We start from the raw sequence: 27,406 nt of genomic DNA, 5'->3' as shown, positions 1-27,406 counted from the left end.
ACATGATAAGAGGGATACATGATAAGTAGGGATAAGAGAGATACGGACCATGGAAGTGTGTAAGGTTTTAGGTTAGATGGGCAGTATGGTTGGCACAGGCTTAGAGGACCGAAGGGCCTGTTTCCGTGGTGTATTTTTTTTGTTCTTTGTTCTTTAGAAGTGGGTCCAGATTAGATGGAAGAAAGAAAATGCCAGTCACTGTGACTGCGGGAGAATCATTGTAGACAATCAGTGAGCATTTATACAGCACCCTGAAGACATTGCGATGTACATCACAGGCAACAAATTTGATAGGAAATGCAGTCGTGCTCATGTCATTTATACGCAGCAGTCAATTTGTACACCGGAAGATCCCATAAACAACATCAGCCATACGTCATCAGCCATTTAATGTAAACATTAAACCACCTTACTTCAATGCCAGCAGCAGAATGATTAGAAATATCTTTAATTTTGTGGCTTGTTAAAAAATCCATCAGGAAATCTAGATAAGAAATATGGTAGTTGCATTGCTGAACATTACCATGTTAAACAACCTCAGTGCAATATATGTGGGTGTTGTTTACAAACCACAATGGTTGACAAGGTCTCCTACATCTCCAACCAGACATAGATAATAATGTAACAGTGTATATATAAATGAAATTAATACTACATAAGTACAGAGAATGATCAGCAAACCAAATATGCATACTGAATACTGCTTGTCGTGGGAATTTAATGCATTTAAAATACATTTTAACGATCCATTTAAAATACATTATAAAACTGGTTATGGATCAACACATACAATAGGGGCAAAGATCAACACATCTGGATGGACATCTGTAAAAGTTACTTTATATTTTTAGTTAGATTTTGCATATATCAATGGGAGGGACTTTGCTGGAAAGTTTTTTGAATTTTTTGCATTTAGGCACGGTTGTCGATATCAAGCAATTCCAGGTGAAACAGAATGGAGTGAAACCTCATTGGCACATCTTCTATATTCCATTCTGTCATTTCTCTAAGTGACATTTCACCCCAATTCACCCCAACTTCGGGAAGTTTTGTGCAATAAATCAATGTCTAATAATCCCCATGTGTCAACCATAAAGCCTACAGATGGTCTATACATTAACCTGCACATGGGACTCGCTATATTGAAGTTTCTTAATATCGGTTACATTGGATTGTGTTGTACTTGTAATTACACCTAAAAAATATGAGCTAATTATAAAGAAAATTAAACTGCAAAAGACTAATGCAAACCTACATCTATAATATTGTATATATATTTTAAATTTTCCAAATACACACCAGCTGTTAAAGCATGTAATATAAGGATTGTATATGAGGATTCATAGTGATATAACACCTGATTGAATTAAAAAGGTTTAAACAATATAATTTTCAGTCGAAAACAGGGAAACATTTTCTTCTATATGATCAGAAAACATCTTTCCAAATATTGGGGGTGGGATTCTCCATTTTGCCGGTGCCCAGGGGTTTCCCGACGGCGTGGGGCTGCCCCACAATGGAAAACCCCATTGACCGGCCAGCGTAACGGGCAGAAAAGTGGCACGGCGGGTTGGAGAATCCAGTCCTTGGTGTTTAGGTTTTAATGGAAAGATCTGTTTAAAAGTGCAGCATTTTATTCTGTTGATCTACTTTGGACAAATTGAAAACCTTGTGTTCTCCATCCACGAGAAAAAATTAGGTACAATTTTATCTTGATACTAAAGAAATTAAGAAAATACCCTGGTGGGCTTTGCTGATGGGATAGAGTACTAATGTGGGTGGAATGTCCAGATAGCCACCTACTTTCTCATCCACACAAGTTTCTAATCAGGTTGGGCGGCACAATGCTTAGCACTACTGCCTCACGCCCAGAGGACCCGGGATCGATCCTGGCCCCGGGTCACTGTCCCTGTGGAGTTTGCACATTCTCCTTGTGTCTGCGTGGGTGAGTATCACATCCCACAACCCAAAGATCTGCGGGGTAGGTGGATTGGCCACACTAAATTGCCCATTGTATGGAAAAAAAGTAATTAAAAAAGAAAGGTTATCAAGTGGATCTTGAAAATCCTAGCTAGAGTGTTCGATTGTGAACATGTGCTTAAGATCACATTGGCAATTTCGCTGGATTCTCGCCAGGACACTATCTCAGCTAATACCTATTCTCATTATCGGGATCTCCTCTTGCTTTTAACCTGAGTATTTGAAAGTAAAGTTTACAATGTGTGCCTAGTTGTATTTTCATTCTACATTTGAACTGAGTTTTGTTTGTAACTCTGTTCATTGCATGGAAATTCCCCTCTCTCTGTCTACTATGCAGAGGAAGAGGATGAACAAGGTCAAACAAGTCTGGGCCACAGACATGAGAAGTGAAGTTTGGATCAGAAAGATGTACATGAGTAGGAATGTCTGAAGATACCTGATCCACAGGCTGTATTTCACTGTAGACAGTGTCAATATTATTCGGTGCAGCCGGATCCCCGAAACCCCCAACATTTAGCAGTTGGGTGGATCCATGACTTGAGGCAACACCAGCCCATTTTTGTTGGGTTTTGGATTTTTGAACCTTTGCTCTCACCCTGGCAAGTATATGTTGCAAGTGACACATTTTTAATTTGAATTTTAATCCGATTATTTGGTTTGAACTCCTCATGCACTGCTTATTACGATTGTAAATTAAACACGGAGGCTGATGCTGTGATAGCACTGCTACATGCTTAAAGGAATGTGATCTGTAGGTGGTTTATGGAGAAGTCAATAGAAAAGGGTCTTTGATCCAGTTAGCCGAACAAACACAAAACATCCATTCGGACAACTGGTCTGCTGATCAACTGTTCTGTACATCACACTGTTTTAACTCCTTTCTCAACCCAGCAGTGGATGCAAATTCTCTTGTAAATAAGTTGAGGATTTATTTTGTTATTTAAGTGAAATATGAAGACATTCTAAACACATTCTAAACAGGGCGGCATGGTGGCATTGCTGCCTCACAGCACCAGGGACCTAGGTTCAATTCAGCCTTGGGACACTGGGTGGAGTTTGCATATTCTCCCCGTGTCTACGTGGGTTTCCTCCGGGTTCCTCCCACAGTGCAAAGGTGTGCAGGTTAGGTGGACTGTTCATGTGAAATTGTCCTGTAGTGGCCAGGGCTGTATAGGTGGGGTTACAGGGATGGGGCGGAGGAATGGACCTGGGTTGGGTGCTCATTCATAGGGTCATTGCAGACTTGATGGACTGAATGGCCTCCTTCTGCACTGTAGGAATTCTATGATTCCAGATATGTTACAATTGAAAACACAATGAGCAGATTACCCCACACCACTCATCTTGGCCACATCATCTAAGGATGCTTAATGAATAGCTAAAACCAGTTACAATGAAATGATACACAGGAGAATTTATATTGAAGATAGACCAGTGTTGTTCATTCACAGAACTTTACAACTTACAGCCTTCCTCCTGAAACAGTCTGCCATAAGTCAGCTATTCTGGAACACTTCTGGAACGCAGGCGTGTTTGAGGCAAAAAACATAAGTCAGAAAATAAAGGTCAGTTAGCTTTGAGTGAAGGGATGACCTCAGGTTTAAGATGCGAAGCCCTCATTGAATCTGGAAGCTGACAAAACGTTAACTTCTTTGCTCCCATCAGAGATAGTAACCAATGATCTTTTCGTCCTCACTGTCAACAGGGGTGGTACCAGGGGATTGGAGAGTGGCGAATGTCGTGCCCCTGTTCAAAAAAGGGACTAGGGATAACCCTGGAAATTACAGGCCAGTTAGTCTTACTTCGGTGGGAGGCAAAGTCATGGAAAGGGTACTGAAGGATAGGATTTCTGAGCATCTGGAAAGACACTGCTTGATTAGGGATAGTCAGCACGGATTTGTGAGGGGTAGGTCTTGCCTTACAAGTCTTATTGAATTCTTTGAGGAGGTGACCAAGCATGTGGATGAAGGTACAGCAGTGGATGTAGTGTACATGGATTTTAGTAAGGCGCCAGGCAGAGGGTGGGTGGGACCACTCAACTGAGGCGGAAGGGCAAATGGGGACAGAAGCAGGGGAAAGAGGGACAAAGGAGGGACATACAGGAGAGTGGGAGAAAGGGGGAGCATGTGGATGAAGGTAAAGCAGTGGATGTAGTGTACATGGATTTTAGTAAGGCATTTGATCAGGTTCCCCATGGTAGGCTTATGCAGAAAGTAAGGAGGCATGGGATAGTGGGAAATTTGGCCAGTTGGATAACGAACTGGCTAACCGATAGAAGTCAGAGAGTGGTGGTGGATGGCAAATATTCAGCCTGGATCCCAGTTACCAGTGGCGTACCGTAGGGATCAGTTCTGGGTCCTCTGCTGTTTGTGATTTTCATTAATGACTTGGATGAGGGAGTTGAAGGGTGGGTCAGTAAATTTGCAGACGATACGAAGATTGGTGGAGTTGTGGATAGTGAGGAGGGCTGTTGTCAGCTGCAAAGAGACATAGATAGGATGCAGAGCTGGGCTGAGAAGTGGCAGATGGAGTTTAACCCTGAAAAGTGTGAGGTTGTCCATTTTGGAAGGACAAATATGAATGCGGAATACAGGGTTAACGGTAGAGTTCTTAGAAATGTGGAGGAACAGAGAGATAACAAAGAAAAAAGAAATGTACAGCACAGGAACAGGCCCTTCGGCCCTCCAAGCCCGTGCCGACCATGCTGCCCGACTAAACTACAATCTTCTACACTTCCTGGGTCCGTATCCCTCTATTCCCATCCTATTCATGTATTTGTCAAGATGCCCCTTAAATGTCACTATCGTCCCTACTTCCACCACCTCCTCCGGTAGCGAGTTCCAGGCACCCACTACCCTCTGCGTACAAAACTTGCCTCGTACATCTACTCTAAACCTTGCCCCTCTCACCTTAAACCTATGCCCCCTAGTAATTGACCCCTCTACCCCGGGGAAAAGCCTCTGACTATCCACTCTGTCTATGTCCGTCATAATTTTGTAGACCTCTATCAGGTCGCCCCTCAACCTCCTTCGTTCCAGTGAGAACAAACCAACTATTCAACCGCTCCTCATAGCTAATGCTCGCCATACCAGGCAACATTCTGGTAAATCTCTTCTGCACCCTCTCTAAAGCTTTAATCCTTCTGGTAGTGTGGCGACCAGAATTGAACACTATACTCCAAGTGTGGCCTAACTAAGGTTCTATACGGCTGCAACATGACTTGCCAATTCTTATACTCAATGCCCCGGCCAATGAAGGCAAGCATGCCGTATGCCTTCTTGACTATCTTCTCCACCTGTGTTGCCCCTTTCAGTGACCTGTGGACCTGTACTCCTAGATCTCTTTGACTTTCAATACTCTTGAGGGTTCTACCATTCACTGTATATTCCCTATCTGCATTAGACCTTCCAAAATGCATTACCTCACATTTGTCCAGATTAAACTCCATCTGCCATCTCTCCGCCCAAGTCTCCAAACAATCTAAATCCTGCTGTATCCTCTGACAGTCCTCATCGCTATCCGCAATTCCACCAACCTTTGTGTCGTCTGCAAACTTACTAATCAGACCAGTTACATTTTCCTCCAAATCATTTATATATACTATAAAGAGCAAAGGTCCCAGCACTGATCCCTGTGGAACACCACTGGTCACAGCCCTCCAACTCGAAAAGCATCCTTCCATTGCTACTCTCTGCCTTCTATGACCTAGCCAGTTCTGTATCCACCTTGCCAGCTCACCCCTGATCCCGTGTGACTTCACCTTTGATACTAGTCTACCATGAGGGACCTTGTCAAAGGCCTTACTGAAGTCCATATAGACAACATCCACTGCCCTACCTGCATCAATCATCTTAGTGACCTCCTCGAAAAACTCTATCAAGTTAGCGAGACACGACCTCCCCTTCACAAAACCATGCTGCCTCTCACTAATACGTCCATTTGCTTCCAAATGGGAGTAGATCCTGTCTCGAAGAATTCTCTCCAGTAATTTCCCTACCACTGAAGTAAGGCTCACCGGCCTGTAGTTCCCTGGATTATCCTTGCTACCCTTGGGATCTTGGGATCTATGTTCATACATCTTTGAAAGTTGCCACTCAAGTGAATGGAGCTGTGAAGAAGGCCTATGGTGTGCTAATGTTCATTAACAGAGGGATTGAATTTAAGAGCCGTGAGGTGATGATGCAGCTGTACAAAACTTTGGTAAGGCCACATTTGGAGTACTGTGTACAGTTCTGGTCACCTCATTTTAGGAAGGATGTGGAAGCTTTGGAAAAGGTGCAAAGGAGATTTACCAGGATGTTGCCTGGAATGGAGAGTAGGTCTTACGAGAAAAGGTTGAGGTTTCTAGGCATTTTCTCATTAGAACGGAGAAGGATGAGGGGCGACTTGCTAGAGGTTTATAAGATGATCAGGGGAATAGATAGAGTAGACAGTCAGAGACTTTTCCCCCGGGTGGAACAAACCATTACAAGGGGACATAAATTTAAGGTGAATGGTGGAAGATATAGGGGGGATGTCAGAGGTAAGTTCTTTACCCAGAGAGTAGTGGGGGCATGGAATGCACTGCCTGTGGAAGTAGTTGAGTCGGAAACATTAGGGACCTTCAAGCAGCTATTGGATAGGTACATGGATTACGGTAGAATGATATAGTGTAGATTAATTTGTTCTTAAGGGCAGCACGGTAGCATTGTGGATAGCACAATTGCCTCACAGCTCCAGGGTCCCAGGTTCGATTCCGGCTTGGGTCACTGTCTGTGCGGAGTCTGCACATCCTCCCCGTGTGTGCATGGGTTTCTTCTAGGTGCTCCGGTTTCCTTCCACAGTCCAAAGATGTGCAGGTTAGGTGGATTGGCCGTGATAAATTGCCCTTCGTGTCCAAAATTGCCCTTAGTGTTGGGTGGGGCTACTGGGTTATGGGGATAGAGTGGAGATGTTGACCTTGGGTAGGGTGCTCTTTCCAAGAGCCGGTGCAGACTCGATGGGCCGAATGGCCTCCTTCTGCACTGTAAATTCTATGATAATCTATGATTAATCTAGGACAAAGGTTCTGCACAACATCGTGGGCCGAAGGGCCTGTTCTGTGCTGTATTTTTCTATGTTCTATGTAACCCACCGAGTGTTGACAGCATTTTTTGTTTTGGCAGCATCTGCTGTGTTTTGGCTTTTTGAACTCCCCTTTAGAAGTCAATTCAATGCGGTCTCTCAAGTCAGTGTAGGCCAACCAATGCTGCACCTTTAACCATCAGATAAGCATATATTCCTATAGTTTCTCCAGCCTCTGTCCTTCCCTTCCCTTTCTGCCTCTAATTCTGCTTCTGTTCCTGGCCAGCCAGCAGTGCAGAAAGTGTGCGATGTTCTTCCCTCTTGATCTTTCCTTTCGGCAGCAAGGCTTCAAATCCTGATCCAGATTCCAGTGTTGCGGAGGTAGCTGCATCTGCAAAAATAGCATTGGGTAATTTGTGAGGCAACACTAATCATCGCCCTGGGTTTCAATGCGGTACATTTGTGTATTTCCAATATCTTTTGTTTAAATTTCACATTGGCCCATTTGACATGCTCTTCCCATGTTCTGAGGGTGTATTCATCACGCAATATAAATTCCCGGAGTGGGTGCTGAGGAAATTGTGATTCCCAGATTGGCCAATAAATACTATTTCCATTCAGCCCATTAAGCCTATTTTGTTACAAACATGCAAATTAGGAGGAGTAGTCCATTCGGCCCTTCAAACCAGCTTCTCCATTTTATAAGTTCATGGTTGATCTGACTGCGGCCTCAACTCTACTTTCTTGCATACCCCCTTTGACTCCCTCGTCAATCAAGAATCTATCAAATCCAGCCTTAAATATATTCAGTGAGCCAGCCACTAATGCTCTCAGAGGAAGAGAGTTCCACAGACAAACAACCCTCTGAAAGAAACAATCTCTTTTCATTTACATTAAATGGGACCCTTATTTTTAAACTGTGTCTCTATTTCTAGTCTCTCCCACATGGGGAATTCAGAGTCCTCACACCCTGTGAGGAACAGGCCCTGAAAGTTATGGAGGTGACTGAGGACAGATCGGTCATGCGATTCGACTTCCGGCGGCGGCGGGGAGCAGTCGCACACAGAGGAGCTCCGGAGGGGGGGAACATAATCGCGTCCCGTTCCCCCCATGAAGAACGCGCAACCGGGTGCGCGAGCCAGGCCGACTGGGCCCCCGCACGGCGGGAGAGAAAGAAGAGGAACCACCCGAACTCCGAGGCGGAGATGGACCGGAAACCCGGGCGCTCGGGAACGGAGAGCCTCCCCGGGGAGAAGGAGAGGAGGCCGCAGGGAGCCGGAGGGAGGAAAGGCATGCGGGAGGAGCCGGGGACCGGAGACCAGGAAGCAACCGGAGAGAGTCACGCCTCCCCCGCCCCCCGAACGGAGACGACACAGTGGAGCGCGGGCCTGTGAGTCAGCCCGACCGAGCACCCCCCCCCCGCACAGCAGAACGCGGGCGGCAATGGGGCACGGGACAACAAAGCGGGGCAACGAAGCGTGGGGCAGGAAGAGCGGCGGCCTGAGCCAAAGCTGTTCAAGTGAAGACAAGCAGTAGAGCGGAGCTGCTGATTGGCTGTTGCGGGGGAGATTTGCATACGTCCGTGTGCTCACCCTAACTTAGAGGTGTACCTGAGCAAGAGACCCTAGCTGTTCAAGTGAAGACAAGCATCCAGCAGAGGGCAGTAGAGCATAGCTGCTGATTGACTGTTGTGGGGGAAATTTGCATACGTCCATGTGCTCACCCTAACTTGAAGGTGGTTTGTGGCGGAGCTGTTGTCAAGTGACACTTAAACCCAAAACACTTCTTCAGTGTTTCCCTCCCTACCCCCTCCTCTAACCCAAAAAAAAACAACCACTGTAAAGATCAAGAGGAAGGCTCGAGTGCAGGTAGAAGTAAAAAGAAGTTGAACCGTGATGTTACAGCCTGCAGGTAAGTGATTGGCTGTGACTGGTAAGTAGCTTTTCTTTTCTTTGCCCTCAGGTGCGAGGCGCAGAGGTTGCTGAGTGAGTGCTTGCTGAGAAGGGGAGTGAATAACAGGTAAGCTCTTTCTTTCTTTTTTTTAATCTAGAGGGAATGGCAGGGAAGGCAGTGCAGAATGTTTGAGGTGAGTGACGCCGACAGTGTCCCTGCTGATTTCATCTGTGGGAAGTGCACCCACCTACAGCTCCTCAGAAACCGCGTTAGGGAACTGGAGCTGGAGCTGGATGAACTTCGGATCATTCGGGAGGCAGAGTTGGTCATAGATAGAAGCTTCAGGGATGTAGTTACTCCAAAGAATAAAGGTAGATGGGTGACGGTGAGAGGGGCTGGGAGGAAGCAGTCAGTAAAGGGATCCCCTGTGGTCGTTCCCCTTAGTAACAAGTATACCGCTTTGGATACTGTTGGGGGGGGAGGGACTTACCAGGGGTAAGCCATGGGGTACAGGTCTCTGGCACAGAGTCTGTCCCTGTTGCTCAGAAGGGAAAGGGGGAGAGGAGTAGAGCATTAGTCATTGGAGACTCCATAGTTAGGGGGATAGATAAGAGATTCTGTGGGAACGAGAGAGACTCGCGGTTGGTGTGTTGCCTCCCAGGTGCCAGGGTGCGTGATGTCTCGGATCGTGTTTTCGGGATCCTTAAGGGGGAGCAGCCCCAAGTCGTAGTCCACATAGGTACCAACAGCATAGGTAGGAAAAGGGATAGGGATGTAAGGCAGGAATTCAGGGAGCTAGAGTGGAAACTTAGATCTAGGACAAACAGAGTTATTATCTCTGGGTTGTTATCCGTGCCACGTGATAGCGAGACGAGGAATAGGGAGAGCGAGGAGTTGAACATGTGGCTACAGGGATGGTGCAGGAGGGAGGGTTTCAGATTTCTGGATAATTGGGGCTCATTCTGGGGTCAGTGGGACCTCTACAAACGGGATGGTCTACACCTAGACCAGAGGGGTACCAACATCCTGGGGGGGAAATTTGCTAATGCTCTTCGGGAGGGTTTAAACTAGTTCAGCAGGGGCTTGGGAACCTGAAGTGGAGCTCCAGTATACAGGAGGTTGAGAGTAGTGAGGTCATGAGTAAGGTTTCAAAGTTGCAGGAGTGTACCGGCAGGCAGGAAGATAGTTTAAAGTGTGTCTTCTTCAATGCCAGGAGCATCCGGAATAACATAGAACGATACAGCGCAGTACAGGCCCTTCGGCCCACGATGTTGCACCGAAACAAAAGCCATCTAATCTACACTATGCCCTTATCATCCATATGCTTATCCAATAAACTTTTAAATGCCCTCAATGTTGGTGAGTTCACTACTGTTGCAGGTAGGGCATTCCACGGCCTCACCGCTCTTTGCGTAAAGAACCTACCTCTGACCTCTGTCCTATATCTTTTTCCCCTCAGTTTAAAGCTATGTCCCCCTCGTGCCAGCCATTTCCATCCGGGGGAGAAGGCTCTCACTGTCCACCCTATCTAACCCCCTGATCATTTTGTATGCCTCTATTAAGTCTCCTCTTAACCTTCTTCTCTCCAACGAAAACAACCTCAATTCCATCAGCCTTTCCTCATAAGATTTTCCCTCCATACCAGGCAACATCACCAGGTAAATCTCCTCTGCACCCGCTCCAAAGCCTCGACGTCCTTCCTATAATGCGGTGACCAGAACTGTACGCAATACTCCAAATGCAGCCGTACCAGAGTTTTGTGCAGCTGCAACATGACCTCATGACTCCGGAACTCAATCCCTCTACCAATAAAGGCCAACACTCTATAGGCCTTCTTCACAACCCTATCAACCTGGGTGGCAACTTTCAGGGATCTATGTACATGGACACCTAGATCCCTCTGCTCATCCACACTTTCAAGAACTTTACCATTAGCCAAATATTCCGCATTCCTGTTATTCCTTCCAAAGTGAATCACCTCACACTTCTCTACATTAAACTCCATTTGCCACCTCTCAGCCCAGCTCTGCAGCTTATCTATGTCCCTCTGTAACCTGCTACATCCTTCCACACTGTCGACAACACCACCGACTTTAGTGTCGTCTGCAAATGTACTCACCCACCCTTCTGCGCCTTCCTCTAGGTCATTGATAAAAATGACAAACAGCAACGGCCCCAGAACAGATCCTTGTGGTACGCCACTTGTAACTGAACTCCATTCTGAACATTTCCCATCAACCACCACCCTCTGTCTTCTTTCAGCTAGCCAATTTCTGATCCACATCTCTAAATCACCCTCAATCCCCAGCCTCCGTATTTTCTGCAATAGCCTACCGTGGGGAACCTTATCAAATGCTTTACTGAAATCCATATACACCACATCAACTGCTCTACCCTCGTCTACCTGCTCAGTCACCTTCTCAAAGAACTCGATAAGGTATGTGAGGCATGACCTACCCTTCACAAAGCCATGCTGACTATCCCTGATCATATTATTCCTATCTAGATGATTATAAATCTTGTCTCTTATAATCCCCTCCAAGACTTTACCCACTACAGACGTGAGGCTCACTGGTCTATAGTTGCCGGGGTTGTCTCTACTCCTCTTTAGAACAAAGGGACCACATTTGCTGTCCTCCAGTCCTCTGGCACTATTCCTGTCGCCAATGATGACATAAAAATCAAAGCCAAAGGCCCAGCAATCTCTTCCCTGGCCTCCCAGAGAATCCTAGGATAAATCCCCGGGGACTTATCTATTTTCAGCCTGTCCAGAATTGCCAACACCTCTTCCCTACGTACCTCAATGCCATCTATTCTAATAGCCTGGGTCTCAGCATTCTCCTCCACAACATTATCTTTTTCCTGAGTGAATACTGACGAACAATAATCATTTAGTATCTCGCCTATCTCTTCAAACTCCACACACAACTTCCCATCCCTGTCCTTGACTGGCCGTACTCTTACCCTAGTCATTCGCTTATTCCTGACATACCTATAGAAAGCTTTTGGGTTTTCCTTGATCCTACCTGCCAAATACTTCTCATGTCCCCTCCTTGCTCGTCTTAGCTCTCTCTTTAGATCCTTCCTCGCTACCTTGTAACTATCAAGCGCCCCAACTGAAACTTCACACCTCATCTTCACATAGGCCTCCTTCTTCCTCTTAACAAGAGATTCCACTTCTTTGGTAAACCACGGTTCCCTCGCTCTACGCCTTCCTCCCTGCCTGACCGGTACGTACTTATCAAGAACACGCAGTAGCTGTTCCTTGAATAAGCTCCACTTATCCAGCGTGCCCAACACTTGCAGCCTACTTCTCCAACCTATCCCCCCCAAGTCACGTCTAATGGCATCATAATTGCCCTTCCCCCAGCTATAACTCTTGCCCTGCGGTGTATACTTATCCCTTTCCATCACTAACGTAAACGTCACCGAATTGTGGTCACTGTCCCCAAAGTGCTCTCCTACCTCCAAATCCAACACCTGGCCTGGTTCATTACCCAAAACCAAATCCAACGTGGCCTCGCCTCTTGTTGGCCTGTCAACATATTGTGTCAGGAAACCCTCCTGCACACATTGTACAAAAAACGACCTATCTAATGTACTCGAACTATATCTTTTCCAGTCAATATTTGGAAAGTTAAAGTCTCCCATAATAACTACACTGTTACTTTCGCTCTTATCCAGAATCATCCTCGCCATCCTTTCCTCTACATCCCTATAACTATTTGGAGGCCTATAGAAAACTCCCAACAGGGTGACCTCTCCTTTCCTGGTTCTAACCTCAGCCCATACTACCTCGGAAGATGAGTCCCCATCTAGCATCCTCTCCGCCACCGTAATACTGCTCTTGACTAGCAGCGTCACGCCTCCCCTTCTTTTGCCTCCTTCTCTGAGCTTACTAAAACACCTAAACCCCGGAACCTGCAACATCCATTCCTGTCCCTGCTCTATCCATGTCTCCGAAATGGCACAAGGTGGGTGAACTTGCGGCATGGGTTGGTACCTGGGACTTCGATGTTGTGGCCATTTCAGAGACATGGATAGAGCAGGGACATGAATGGTTGTTGCAGGTGCCAGGGTTTAGATATTTCAGTAAGCTCAGGAAAGGTGGTAAATGAGGGGGAGGGGTGGCATTGTTAGTCAAGGACAATATTACGGTCGCAGAAAGGACGTTTGATGAGGACTCGTCTACTGAGGTAGTATGGGCTGAGGTTAGAAACAGGAAAGGAGAGGCAACCCTGTTAGGGGTTTTCTATAGGCCTCCGAAAAGTTCCAGCGATGTAGAGGAAAGGATTGCACAGATGATTCTGGATAGGAGCGAAAGCAACAGGGTAGTTGTTATGGGGGACTTGAACTTCCCAAATATTGACTGGAAACGCTATAGTTCGAGTACTTTAGATGGGTCCGTTTTTGTCCAATGTGTGCAGGAGGGTTTCCTGACACAGTGTGTAGATAGGCCAACGAGAGGTGAGGCAATATTGGATTTGGTACTGGGTAATGAACCAGGCCAGGTGTTGGATTTGGAGGTCAGTGAGCACTTTGGTGACTGTGACCACAATTCGATTACGTGTACTTTAGTGATGGAAAGGGATAGGTATATACCGCAGGGCAAGAGTTATATCTGGGGGAAAGGCAATTATGATGCGATGAGGCAAGACTTAGGATGCATCGGATGGAAAGGAAAACTGCAGGGGATGGGCACAATGGAAATGTGGCACTTGTTCAAGGAACAGCTACTGCGTGTCCTTGATAAGTATGTACCTGTCAGGCAGGGAGGAAGTGGTCGAGCAAGGGAACCGTGGTTTACTAAAGCAGTCGAAACACTTGTCAAGAGGAAGAAGGAGGCTTATGTAAAGATGAGACATGAAGGTTCAGTTAGGGCGCTCGAGAGTTACAAATTAGCTAGGAAGGACCTAAAGAGAGAGCTAAGAAGAGCCAGGAGGGGACATGAGAAATCTTTGGCAGGTAGGATCAAGGATAACCCTAAAGCTTTCTATAGATATGTCAGGAATAAACGAATGACTAGGGTAAGAGTAGGGCCAGTCAAGGACAGTAGTGGGAAGTTGTGCTTGGAGTCCGAGGAGATAGCAGAGGTGCTAAATGAATATTTTTCGTCAATATTCACACAGGAAAAAGACAATGTTGTCGAGGAGAATACTGACATTCAGGCTACTAGACTAGAAGGGCTTGAGGTTCATAAGGAGGAGGTGTTCGCAATTCTGGAAAGTGTGAAAATAGTTAAGTCCCCTGGGCCAGATGGGATTTATCCTAGGATTCTCTGGGAAGCCAGGGAGGAGATTGCTGAGCCTTTGGCTTTGATCTTTAAGTCACCTTTGTCTCCAGGAATAGTGCCAGAAGACTGGAGGATAGCAAATGTTGTCCCCTTGTTCAAGAACGGGAGTAGAGACAACCCCGGTAACTATAGACCAGTGAGCCTTACTTCTGTTGTGGGAAAAATCTTGGAAAGGTTTATAAGAGATAGGATGTATAATCATCTGGAAAGGAATAATTTGATTAGAGATAGTCAACACGGTTTTGTGAAGGGTAGGTCGTGCCTCACAAACCTTATTGCGTTCTTTGAGAAGGTGACCAAATAGGTGGATGAGGGTAAAGCAGTTGATGTGGTGTATATGGATTTCAGTAAAGCGTTTGATAACGTTCCCCATGGGAGGCTACTGCAGAAAATACGGAGGCATTGGGATTCAGGGTGATTTAGCAGTTTGGATCAGAAATTGGCTAGCTGGAAGAAGACAAAGGGTGGTGGTTGATGGGAAATGTTCAGACTGGAGTCCATAGAATCATAGAATCATAGAAGTTTACAGCATGGAAACAGGCCCTTCGGCCCAACCAGTCCATGCCGCGCAGTTTTTACCATTAAGCTAGTCCCAGTTGCCCGCACTTGGCCCATAACCCTCGATACCCATCTTACCCATGTAACCATCTAAATGCTTTTTGAAAGACACAATTGTACCCGCCTCTACTACTACCTCTGGCAGCCCATTCCAGACACTCACTACCCTCTGAGTGAAGAAATTGCCCCTCTGGGCCCTTCTGAATCTCTCCCCTCTCACCTTAAACCTATGCCCTCTAGTTTTAGACTCCCCTACCTTTGGGAAAAGATGTTGACTATCTACCTTATCTATGCCCCTCATTATTTTAGAGACCTCTATAAGATCACCCCTAAGCCTCCTACGCTCCAGGGAAAAAAGTCCCAGTCTATCCAGCCTCTCCTTATAACTCAAACCATCAAGTCCCGGCAACATCCTAGTAAATCTTTTCTGCACTCTTTCTAGTTTAATAATATCCTTTCTATAATAGGGTGACCAGAACTGCACACAGTATTCCAAGTGTGGCCGTACCAATGTCTTGTACAACTTCAACAAGACGTCCCAACTCCTATATTCAATGTTCTGACCAATGAAACCAAGCATGCCGAATGCCTTCTTCACCACCCTGTCCACCTGCGACTCCACCTTCAAGGAGCTATGAACCTGTACTCCTAGATCTCTTTGTTCTATAACTCTCCCCAACGCCATACCATTAACTGAGTAGGTCCTGGCCTGATTCGATCTGCCAAAATGCATCACCTCACATTTATCTAAATTAAACTCCATCTGCCATTCGTCGGCCCACTGGCCTAATTGATCAAGATCCCGTTGCAATCCTAGATAACCTTCTTCACTATCCACTGTGCCACCAATCTTGGTGTCATCTGCAAACTTACTAACCATGCCTCCTAAATTCTCATCCAAATCATTAATATAAATCACAAATAACAGTGGACCCAGCACCGATCCCTGAGGCACACCACTGGTCACAGGCCTCCAGTTTGAAAAACAACCCTCTACAACCACCCTCTGCCTTCTGTCGTCCAGCCAATTTTGAATCCAATTGGCAACCTCACCCTGGATCCCGTGAGCTTTAACCTTCTGCAACAACCTACCATGCGGTACCTTGTCAAAGGCTTTGCTAAAGTCCATGTAGACAACGTCTACTGCACTGCCCTCATCTACCTTCTTGGTCACTCCCTCAAAAAACTCAATCAAATTTGTGAGACATGATTTTCCACGCACAAAGCCATGCTGACTGCCCCGAATCAGTCCTTGCCTCTCTAAATGCTTGTAGATCCTGTCTCTCAGTTACTAATGATGTACCACAAGGATCTGTTTTGGGGCCACTGCTGTTTGTCATTTTTTAAAATGACCTGGAGGTCATGATATATGATATATGAGATAAATGATCCACGTAGAAGGATGGGTGAGTAAATTTGCAGGTGATACTAAAGTCGGTGGAGTTGTGGACAGTACGGAAGGATGTTACAAGTTACAGAGGGACATAGATAAGCTGCAGCGCTGGGCTGAGTGGTGGCAAATGGAGTTTAATGCAGAAAAGTGTGAGGTGATTCATTTTGGAAGGAATAACAGGAAGACAGAGTACTGGGCAAATGGTAAGATTCTTGGCAGTGTGGATGAGCAGAGAGATCTCGGTGTCCATGTACATAGATCCCTGAAAGTTGCCACCCAGGTTGATAGGGTTGATAAGAAGGTGTACGGTGTGTTAGCTTTTATTGGTAGAGGGATTGAGTTTCGGAGCCATTCGGTCATGTTGCAGCTGTACAAAACTCTGGTGTGGCCGCATTTGGAGTATTGCGTGCAATTCTGGTCGCCGCATTATAGGAAGGATGTGGAAGCATTGGAAAAGGTGCAGAGGAGATTTACCAGAATGTTGCCTGGTATGGAGGGAAGATCTTATGAGGAAATGCTGAGGGACTTGAGGCTGTTTTCGTTAGAGAGAAGGTTAAGAGGTGACTTAATTGAGGCATACAAGATGATCAGAGGATTGGATAGTGTGGACAGTGAGAGCCTTTTGCCTCGGATGGTGATGTCTAGCACGAGGGGACATAGCTTTAAGTCGAGGGGAGATAGATACAAGACAGATGTCAGAGGTAGGTTCTTTCCTCAGAGAGTAGTAAGGGCCTGGAATGCCGTGCCTGCAACAGTAGTGGACTCGCCAACACTAAGGGCATTCAAATGGTCACTGGATAGACATATGGACGATAAAGAAATAGTGTAGATGGGCTTTAGAGTGGTTTCACAGTGGCTACAGGAATAGTGCCAGAGGACTGGAGGACAGCAAATGTGGTCCCTTTGTTCAAAAAGGGGAGCAGAGACAACCCCGGCAACTATAGGCCGGTGAGCCTCACGTCTGTAGTGGGTAAAGTCTTGGAGGGGATTATAAGAGACAAGATTTATAATCATCTAGATAGGAATAATATGATCAGGGATAGTCAGCATGGCTTTGTGAAGGGTAGGTCATGCCTCACAAACCTTATTGAGTTCTTTGAGAAGGTGACTGAACAGGTAGACGAGGGTAGAGCAGTTGATGTGGTGTATATGGATTTCAGCAAAGCGTTTGATAAGGTTCCCCACGGTAGGCTATTGCAAAAAATACGGAGGCTGGGGATTGAGGGTGATTTAGAGATGTGGATCAGAAATTGGCTAGCTGAAAGAAGACAGAGGGTGGTGGTTGATGGGAAATGTTCAGAATGGAGTACAGTCACAAGTGGAGTACCACAAGGATCTGTTCTGGGGCCGTTGCTGTTTGTCATTTTTATCAATGACCTAGAGGAAGGCGCAGAAGGGTGGGTGAGTAAATTTGCAGACGATAGTAAAGTCGATGGTGTTGTCGATAGTGTGGAAGGGTGTAGCAGATTACAGAGGGATATAGATAAGCTGCAGAGCTGGGCCGAGAGATGGCAAATGGAGTTTAATGTAGAGAAGTATGAGGTGATTCACTTTGGAAGGAATAACAGGAATGCGGAATATTTGGCTAATGGTAAAGTTCTTGAAAGTGTGGATGAGCAGAGGGATCTAGGTGTCCATGTACATAGATCCCTGAAAGTTGCCACCCAGGTTGATAGGGTTGTGAAGAAGACCTATGGAGTGTTGGCCTTTATTGGTAGAGGGATTGAGTTCCGGAGTCGGGAGGTCATGTTGCAGCTGTACAGAACTCTGGTACGGCCGCATTTGGAGTATTGCGTACAGTTCTGGTAACCGCATTATAGGAAGGACGTGGAGGCTTTGGAGCGGGTGCAGAGGAGATTTACCAGGATGTTGCCTGGTATGGAGGGAAAATCTTATGAGGAAAGGCTGATGGACTTGAGGTTGTTTTCGTTGGAGAGAAGAAGGTTAAGAGGAGACTTAATAGAGGCATACAAAATGATCAGGGGGTTGGATAGGGTGGTCAGTGAGAGCCTTCTCCCGCGGATGGATATGGCTGGCACGAGGGGACATAACTTTAAACTGAGGGGTAATAGATATAGGACAGAGGTCAGAGGTAGGTTCTTTACGCAAAGAGTAGTGAGGCCGTGGAATGCCCTACCTGCTACAGTGGTGAACTCGCCAACATTGAGGGCATTTAAAAGTTTATTGGATAAACATATGGATGATAATGGCATAGTGTAGGTTGGATGGCTTTTGTTTCGGTGCAACATCGTGGGCCGAAGGGCCTGTACTGCGCTGTATTGTTCTATGTTCTATGTTCTATGTTGGCCCAACATTGAGGGCCGAAGGGCCTGTACTGCGCTGTAATGTTCTATCTATCTGTCTATCTATCAAAGCGGGGCCCGAGCCAGCAGCGAGGCCCGACCCCCCCCCCCCGCCCCTCCCCAATGCTGCAACCACCACGAGGCAGGCAGCGGCGGAACAAATCGGCCTGAGAAGCCTTTCTCTCTCTCTCTCTCTCGTTCCAGGGTGAGTGAGGAGGGAGGGGGAAAAAAAGGAAACAAAAACTCCCTCTTTCTGAGGGGGGAAAAAAGGGGGGGGAAATAAAGGAAAAAAGAAAAAAATACAAAAGAGAAGAAAGACTTAGAAAATGAAAACTGTTAAAGGGACAGAACACTCCCTCTCTCCTTCCACGCTTCTCAAAAAAGAAAACTAAACCTACCTGAAAAGAGTCTCCTCAGAAGGGAGAAAAAAAGCGGGGAAGGGGGGGAATAAGGGGGAAAGAAAAAAAAATGCCAGAAGGGAGCCAAAGCAGCGGGATAAAGGGCACCAAGAGAAAACGGGGCAATACACGAGCCCACTCAGACGAGCTAATTGGCACACGAAGCGGCGGAATGGAAGCCTCGCCGCAACTAAAAGAACTGGGCAGAGAGGAGCTTTTTCCCCCTGGGCCAGACGGGAACTGGAAGGCAGCCTTTGCCGAGGCGCTGAGGGAACACCAGCAAGAAAGCAAGGCAGAGGCCAGAGCAGACATAGAGGCCGCAGTACAGACAGCAATGGCCAAGGCCCTGGCAGAGGTGCAGCTCGCCCTGGGCAGAGCAGAGAAGAAACTGGAAGCCCAGGAGGAGAAACTGGAAACCCAAAAGGCGACCATTAAGGAGCTGGAGAGGGCTGCGACTGACATAAGCACGCTGCGGAACCCGGATCCCGAACACTTGCCTGGGTATCGTTGCTGGTTGTCACTGTACACTGAGGTATGGCTATCTGGATTGAAACAGTTCACTGCTGGTACCATGATTTGTTATGTTCTCGGTGTAACATAAGCGGCTTCCTTGTGGTGCACTTGACAAAGGAAGGTTCAAACGTGGAGATAACTTCAACACGTTTATTAAACTATTTACACTTCTATTACTTGGGTTCGACACTACTGCTAATCTTACTATAGCTACCCAGACTGACTAACCAGTTGCTGCAATCCACGTGGTGGGTATAATATTGAATCAACCCTGTGTCTGTTCTCACTGACTGTCTCCACTGGAAAGAGGCAGATCATGTGTGCGGTGTCCTTTATATATGGGTTGGTGTAATGCCCCCCTGTGGTCGTGCCACCTCCTTGTGTATCGTGAATGTCCATTGGTCGTCTCCTATCTAACTGATCAATTGGCTGAGTGTGTGTGTATGATGTTTCTGATGCTCCCTCTAGTGTCTAGTTAGCCTACATGCATTTACATTGATGCACATCACCACAGTGCAGCTCGCCCTGGGCAGAGCAGAGAAGAGACTGGAAGCCCAGGAGGAGAAACTGGAAACCCAAAAGGCTACCATTAAGGAGCTGGAGAGGGCTGTGACTGACATGAGCGACCGGATCACGGCCCTGGAGAAAGAGGTGGCGAGACTGGGCACAATGCAGGGGAGCCTGAAGGGCAGAATGGACGACCAGGAAAACCGCTCGAGAAGGCAAAATGTCAGGACAGTGGGCCTACCAGAGGGGGTCAATGGTAGAAACCCCACGGCATACGTGGCCGAGATGCTGGGCAACTTAGTGGGGAGGGAAACTTTCCCCAACCCACCAGAAATGGACAGAGCGCACCGGTCGCTGCGCCCGAAGCCCAGAGCGGGAGACCACCCGAGGGCAGTCATAGCCAAACTGCACCGGTACAGAGACAGGGAAACAATCCTGCGCTGGGCCAGGAAAAACAGAACCTCCAGATGGGAAGGACACCTCATTAGAATTTACGAGGACATTGGGGCAGACCTCGCCAGGAGACGGGCCGAATTCAACAGAGCAAAAGCAGCCCTTCACAAGAACAGTGTGCGCTTTGGTATGCTGTACCCAGCGAAACTCTGGGTCACATGCCAAGAAAGAGAGTACTTCTTTACAGCCCCCGCCGATGCAAACAAATTTATCGAAGAACATGGGCTGGAAAACCAACAGCGAGGGTAGATACACGGGGCCTGTGATGTACGGTTACTGCCTTATCATCATGTAAGGTGATGTCCCCTTTAAGACCGGGCTTGGAACCCTGGGGACTCCGCCTCTGGCTCCGCCCATCTGGGAGCCATGCATAAAGGCTGCCTCATGGTCTGTAACAGTCAGCTCTCGTCTCTAGCTGTAGTATAGTTATTAGTCTAATAAAGCCTTCTTTACAGCTTAATCTCTCAGCGTCATTATTGAGGGTACCTCAGGGCCCCTGGTAAGGAGCAACAACGTGCCGACGGGGAGGGTGTGTGTGAGGCAATGCAAGGCCCCCCCACCCCCACCCCTAACATGGCAAGCGCACCCTGAACAAAAAGCAAACCGCTACCCAACGAACCGACATAGGTGGGAGACCAGGCCCCAGCACAAGGATACGAGAGTAGCGGAGAAGGGAGAGCAAACAGGGGGAGCGCAGGGTAGGACGGGGGATGATTGGGCAAAAAAACGCGAGGCTGGGCAGGGGAGAAGCGAGACAGTAACTCCCCAGAGGGGGGTCGCCGCACTCGCAAGAAAGTTAGCACCGGGGACATGCAAAAAAGCAGAGCCGCAGCGCGTCCCCAACAGGGGGGAAGGCGCCAGGCAGAGGGTGGGTGGGACCACTCAACTGAGGCGGAAGGGCAAATGGGGACAGAAGCAGGGGAAAGAGGGACAAAGGAGGGACATACAGGAGAGTGGGAGAAAGGGGGAGGAAAGGGAGGGACTGGGGGGTGAGGGGCATGGGGGGGGGGGGGGCGGAACACAGGGACGGAGGAACAAACAAGGCTGGAAAAGGAACAGCAATAGGGCTACAGAGTGCCGCAACCAAGCGCTCGGAACAAGGAATCGCTGCAAGCATCCGTCCAGTACGGTCTCTGGGCGAAGGGAGACCCCAAAGGGAAGGGGGCCGCGTGGTGGCCACACAGCAGGCGACCATGGCGGGGGGCCCCTGGATGGAGGGAAGCCCCGGAGCGCAGAAGCCCGACCGCATGGAAAGAGCCGTGACAGCGACCATCCAGGACGGCCCCCTAACAAGGGGGAATTCCGGAGGGCAGGGGTGCGTCCACCAGGTGAATATGGTTAATCCCACAGGAGCGAGGGGGCAGAAGCCCCCCCCCCCCCCCCACCAGGATAGTCACCTGGAACGTAAGGACTCAACGGCCCAGTGAAAAGATCCAGAGTCCTCATCCACCTAAGAAATATGAAGGCAGACATAATCTTCCTTCAAGAGGCGCATCTGAGAGAGCAGGACCGACTGCGGGTAAGAAAGGGCTGGGTGGGACAGACCTACCATTCCTGTTACAGGACGAGGGTCAGGGGGTGGCAATACTGGTCAGCAAATGGACGATGTTTAGGGCGGCAAAGACGGTTGAGAACCCAGGGAGATGGTACGTCATGGTTAGCGGGACCCTGGGTGGGGCACTGGTAGTACTAGTTAACGTGTACGCTCCCAACTGGGATGACACGAGCTTCATCAAGAAGACCATGGCAGAAATCCCTGACATAGCGACGCACCGGCTAATCATGGGGAGGGGGACTTCATCTGTGTACAGGACCCAATGACTGACAGATCGAACCTAAAGACGGGGGAAACCGGAAACATGGCAACGGAACATAGAATATAGAACAGTACAGCACAGAACATGCCCTTCGGCCCTCGATGTTGTGCTGAGCATAGTCCGAAACAAAGATCAAGCTATTCCACTCCCTGTCATTCTGGTATGCTCCATGTGCCTATCCAATAACCGCTTGAAATTTCCTAAAGTGTCCGACTCCACTATCACAGCAGGCAGTCCATTCCACATCCTAACCATTCTCTGAGTAAAGAACCTACCTTGGACATCCCTCCTATATCTCCCACCCTGAGAATGACTAGTGCGAGGGTAGGTCCGATCAAGGACAGTAGCGGGAGGTTGTGTATAGAGTCTGAAGAGATAGGAGAGGTCTTGAACGAGTACTTTTCTTCTGTATTTACAAATGAGAGGGGCGATATTGTTGGAGAGGACAGTGTGAAACAGACTGGTAAGCTCGAGGAAATACTTGTTAGGAAGGAAGATGTGTTGGGCATTTTGAAAAACTTGAGGATAGACAAGTCCCCCGGGCCTGATGGGATTTATCCAAGGATTCTATGGGAAGCAAGAGTTGAAATTGCAGAGCCGTTGGCAATGATCCTTTCGTCCTCACTGTCAACAGGGGTGGTACCAGGGGATTGGAGAGTGGCGAATGTTGTGCCCCTGTTCAAAAAAGGGACTAGGGATAACCTTGGGAATTACAGGCCAGTTAGTCTTACTTCGGTGGTAGGCAAAGTCATGGAAAGGGTACTGAAGGATAGGATTTCTGAGCATCTGGAAAGACACTGCTTGATTAGGGATAGTCAGCACGGATTTGTGAGGGGTAGGACTTGCCTTACAAGTCTTATTGAATTCTTTGAGGAGGTGACCAAGCATGTGGATGAAGGTAAAGCAGTGGATGTAGTGTACATGGATTTTAGTAAGGCATTTGATAAGGTTCCCCATGGTAGGCTTATGCAGAAAGTAAGGAGGCATGGGATAGTGGGAAATTTGGCCAGTTGGATAACGAACTGGCTAACCGATAGAAGTCAGAGAGTGGTGGTGGATAGCAAATATTCAGCCTGGATCCCAGTTACCAGTGGAGTACCACAGGGATCAGTTCTGGGTCCTCTGCTGTTTGTGATTTTCATTAATGACTTGGATGAGGGAGTTGAAGGGTGGGTCAGTAAATTTGCAGACGATACGAAGATTGGTGGAGTTGTGGATAGTAAGGAGGGCTGTTGTCAGCTGCAAAGAGACATAGATAGGATGCAGAGCTGGGCTGAGAAGTGGCAGATGGAGTTTAACCCTGAAAAGTGTGAGGTTGTCCATTTTGGAAGGACAAATATGAATGCGGAATACAGGGTTAACGGTAGAGTTTTTGGCAATGTGGAGGAGCAGAGAGATCTTGGGGTCTATGTTCATACATCTTTGAAAGTTGCCACTCAAGTGGATAGAGCTGTGAAGAAGGCCTATGGTGTGCTCGCGTTCATTAACAGAGGGATTGAATTTAAGAGCCGTGAGGTGATGATGCAGCTGTACAAAACTTTGGTAAGGCCACATTTGGAGTACTGTGTACAGTTCTGGTCGCCTCATTTTAGGAAGGATGTGGAAGCTTTGGAAAAGGTGCAAAGATGATTTACCAGGATGTTGCCTGGAATGGAGAGTAGGTCTTACGAGGAAAGGTTGAGGGTGCTAGGCCTTTTCTCATTAGAACGGAGAAGGATGAGGGGCGACTTGCTAGAGGTTTATAAGATGATCAGGGGAATAGATAGAGTAGACAGTCAGAGACTTTTTCCCCGGGTGGAACAAACCATTACAAGGGGACATAAATTTAAGGTGAAAGGTGGAAGATATAGGAGGGATATCAGAGGTAGGTTCTTTACCCAGAGAGTAGTGGGGGCATAGAATGCACTGCCTGTGGAAGTAGTTGAGTCGGAAACATTAGGGACCTTCAAGCAGCTATTGGATAGGTACATGGATTACGGTAAAGTGATAATAGTGTAGATTTAGTTGTTCTTAAGGGCAGCACGGTAGCATTGTGGATAGCACAATTGCTTCACAGCTCCAGGGTCCCAGGTTCGATTCCGGCTTGGGTCACTGTCTGTGCGGAGTCTGCATGTCCTCCCCGTGTCTGCGTGGGTTTCCTCCGGGTGCTCCGGTTTCCTTCCACAGTCCAAAGATGTGCAGGTTAGGTGAATTGGCCAATGATAAATTGCCCTTAATGTCCAAGATTGCCCTTGGTGTTGGGTGGAGGTGTTGAGTTTGGATAGGGTGCTCTTTCCAAGAGCCGGTGCAGACTCAAAGGGCCGAATGGCCTCCTTCTGCACTGTAAATTCAATGATAATCTATGATTAATCTAGGACAAAGGTTCGGCACAACATCGTGGGCCGAAGGGCCTGTTCTGTGCTGTATTTTCTATGTTCTATGTTCTATGAACCTTATAGTTATGCCCCCTTGTAACAGCTACATCCACCCGTGGAAATAGTCTCTGAACGTCCACTCTATCTATCCCCCTCATTATCTTATAAACCTCTGTTAAGTCGCCTCTCATCCTCCTCCACTCCAAAGAGAAAAGCCCTAGCTCCCTCAACCTTTCCTCATAAGACCTATCCTGCAAACCAGGCAGCATCCTGATAAATTTCCTTTGCACCCTTTCCAATGCTTCCACATCCTTCCTATAGTGAGGCGACCAGAACTGTACACAATATTCCAAATGTGGTCTCACCAGGGTCATGTGGTCATGAGCCTCACGTCTGTAGTGGGTAAAGTCTTGGAGGGGATTATAAGAGACAAGATTTATAATCATCTAGATAGGAATAATATGATCAGGGACAGTCAGCATGGCTTTGTGAAGGGTAGGTCTTGCCTCACACACCTTATCGAGTTCTTTGAGAAGGTGACTGAACAGGTCGACGAGGGTAGAGCAGTTGATGTGGTGTATATGGATTTCAGTAAAGCGTTTGATAAGGTTCCCCACGGTAGGCTATTGCAGAAAATACGGAGGCTGGGGATTGAGGGTGATTTAGAGATGTGGATCAGAAATTGGCTAGCTGAAAGAAGACAGAGGGTGGTGGTTGATGGGAAATGTTCAGAATGGAGTTCAGTTACAAGTGGCGTATCACAAGGATCTGTTCTGGGGCCGTTGCTGTTTGTCATTTTTATCAATGACCTAGAGGAGGGAGCAGAAGGGTGGGTGAGTAAACTTGCAGACGACACTAACGTCGGTGGTGTTGTCGACAATGTGGAAGGATGTAGCAGGTTACAGAGGGACATAGATAAGCTGCAGAGCTGGCCTGAGAGGTGGCAAATGGAGTTTAATGTAGAGAAGTGTGAGGTGATTCACTTTGGAAGGAATAACAGGAATGCGGAATATTTTGCTAAGGTAAAGTTCTTGGAAGTGTGGATGAGCAGAGGGATCTAGGTGTCCATGTACATAGATCCCTGAAAGTTGCCACCCAGGTTGATAGGGTTGTGAAGAAGGCCTATGGAGTGTTGGCCTTTATTGGTAGAGGGATTGAGTTCCGGAGTCAGGAGGTCATGTTGCAGCTGTACAAAACTCTGGTACGGCCGCATTTGGAGTATTGCGTACAGTTCTGGTCACCGCATTATAGGAAGGACGTGGAGGCTTTGGAGCGGGTGCAGAGGAGATTTACCAGGATGTTGCCTGGTATGGAGGGAAAATCTTATGAGGAAAGGCTGATTGTCTTGAGGTTGTTTTCGTTGGAGAGAAGAAGGTTAAGAGGAGACTTAATAGAGGCATACAAAATGATCAGGGGGTTGGATAGGGTGGACAGTGAGAGCCTTCTCCTGCGGATGGAAATGGCTGGCACGAGGGGACATAGCTTTAAACTGAGGGGTAATAGATATAGGACAGAGGTCAGAGGTAGGTTCTTTACGCAGAGTGGTGAGGCCGTGGAATGCCCTACCTGCAACAGTAGTGAACTCACCAACATTGAGGGCATTTAAAAGTTTATTGGATAAGCATATGGATGATAAGGGCATAGTGTAGGTTAGATGGCTTTTGTTTCAGTGCAACATCGTGGGCCGAAGGGCCTGTACTGCGCTGTATTGTTCTATGTTCTATGTTCTATGTATAGTTGCAGCATAACCCCGCGGCTCTTAAACTCAAGCCCCCTGTTAATAAACGCTAACACACTATAAACCTTCTTCACAGCTCTATCCACTTGAGTGGCAACCTTCAGAGATCTGTGGACATGAACCCCAAGATCTCTCTGTCTGTTCCTCCACATTCCTCAGAGCCCTGCCGTTGACCCTGTAATCCGCATTCAAATTTTTTCTACCAAAATGAATCACCTCGCACTTATCAGGGTTAAACTCCATCTGCCATTTTTCGGCCCAGCTCTGCATCCCATCAATGTTTCTTTGCAGCCTACAACAGCCCTCCACCTCATCCACTACTCCGCCAATCTTGGTGTCATCAGCAAATTTACTGACCCACCCTTCAGCCCCCTCCTCCAAGTCATTGATAAAAATCACAAATAGCAGAGGACCCAGCACTGATCCCTGTGGTACACCGCTAGTAACTGGTCTCCAGACTGAAAATTTTCCATCCACCACCACTCTCTGTCTTCTATGTGATAGCCAGTTACTTATCCAATTGGCCAAATTTCCCTCTATCCCACACCTCCTTACTTTCTTCATAAGTCGACCATGAGGAACCTTATCAAACACCTTACTAAAATCCATGTATACGACATCAACTGCTCTACCTTCATCTATACACTTAGTTACCTCCTCAAAGAATTCAATCAGATTTGTGAGGCAAGATCTACCCTTCACGAATCCGTGTTGTCTATCCCGGATTAAGCTGCATCTTTCCAAATGGTCATAAATCCTTTTCCATTATCTTACCGACCACCGAAGTAAGATTAACTGGCCTATAATTACCAGGGTCATTCCTATTCCCTTTCTTGAACAGAGGAACAACATTCGCCACTCTCCAGTCCTCTGGCACTATCCCCGTGGACAGCGAGGACCCAAAGATCAAAGCCAAAGGTTCTGCAATCTCATCACTTTTTTCCCAAAAAATCCTTGGATATATCCCATCTGGCCCAGGGGACGTGTCGACCCTCAGGTTTTTCAAAATTTCTAATACTTCCTTCCTCAGAACATCTACCTCCTCCAGCCTACCTGCCTGAATCACACTCTCATCCTCAAAAACATGGCCCCTCTCCTTCGTGAACACTGAAGAAAAGTATTCATTCAACGCCTCTCCTATTTCTTCTGACTCCATGCACAAG

The 27,406-nt window shown here is 47.4% G+C and overlaps 1 protein-coding gene across 3 annotated transcripts in view; it reads right to left on the bottom strand.

Annotated features, from left to right (window-relative positions):
- Positions 1–372: 372 nt before the first annotated feature.
- Positions 373–27,406, bottom strand: part of LOC140386627 (collagen alpha-1(XXVI) chain-like) — a 472,629-nt gene continuing 445,595 nt past the window's right edge. For all 3 annotated transcript variants that reach the window (XM_072469109.1, XM_072469110.1, XM_072469111.1), the window contains one exon: positions 373–7,414. In XM_072469109.1, coding sequence (XP_072325210.1) covers positions 7,284–7,414 — 131 coding nt within the window. In that variant the 3' untranslated portion in view covers positions 373–7,283. The remainder of the gene's footprint in view (positions 7,415–27,406) is intronic.

Source organism: Scyliorhinus torazame, chromosome 12, assembly GCF_047496885.1.
Source record: "Scyliorhinus torazame isolate Kashiwa2021f chromosome 12, sScyTor2.1, whole genome shotgun sequence".
Taxonomy (NCBI): Eukaryota; Metazoa; Chordata; class Chondrichthyes; order Carcharhiniformes; family Scyliorhinidae; genus Scyliorhinus; species Scyliorhinus torazame.
Note: the sequence above shows the minus strand (reverse complement) of the source record. Positions and strands in the feature narration are given on the sequence as shown.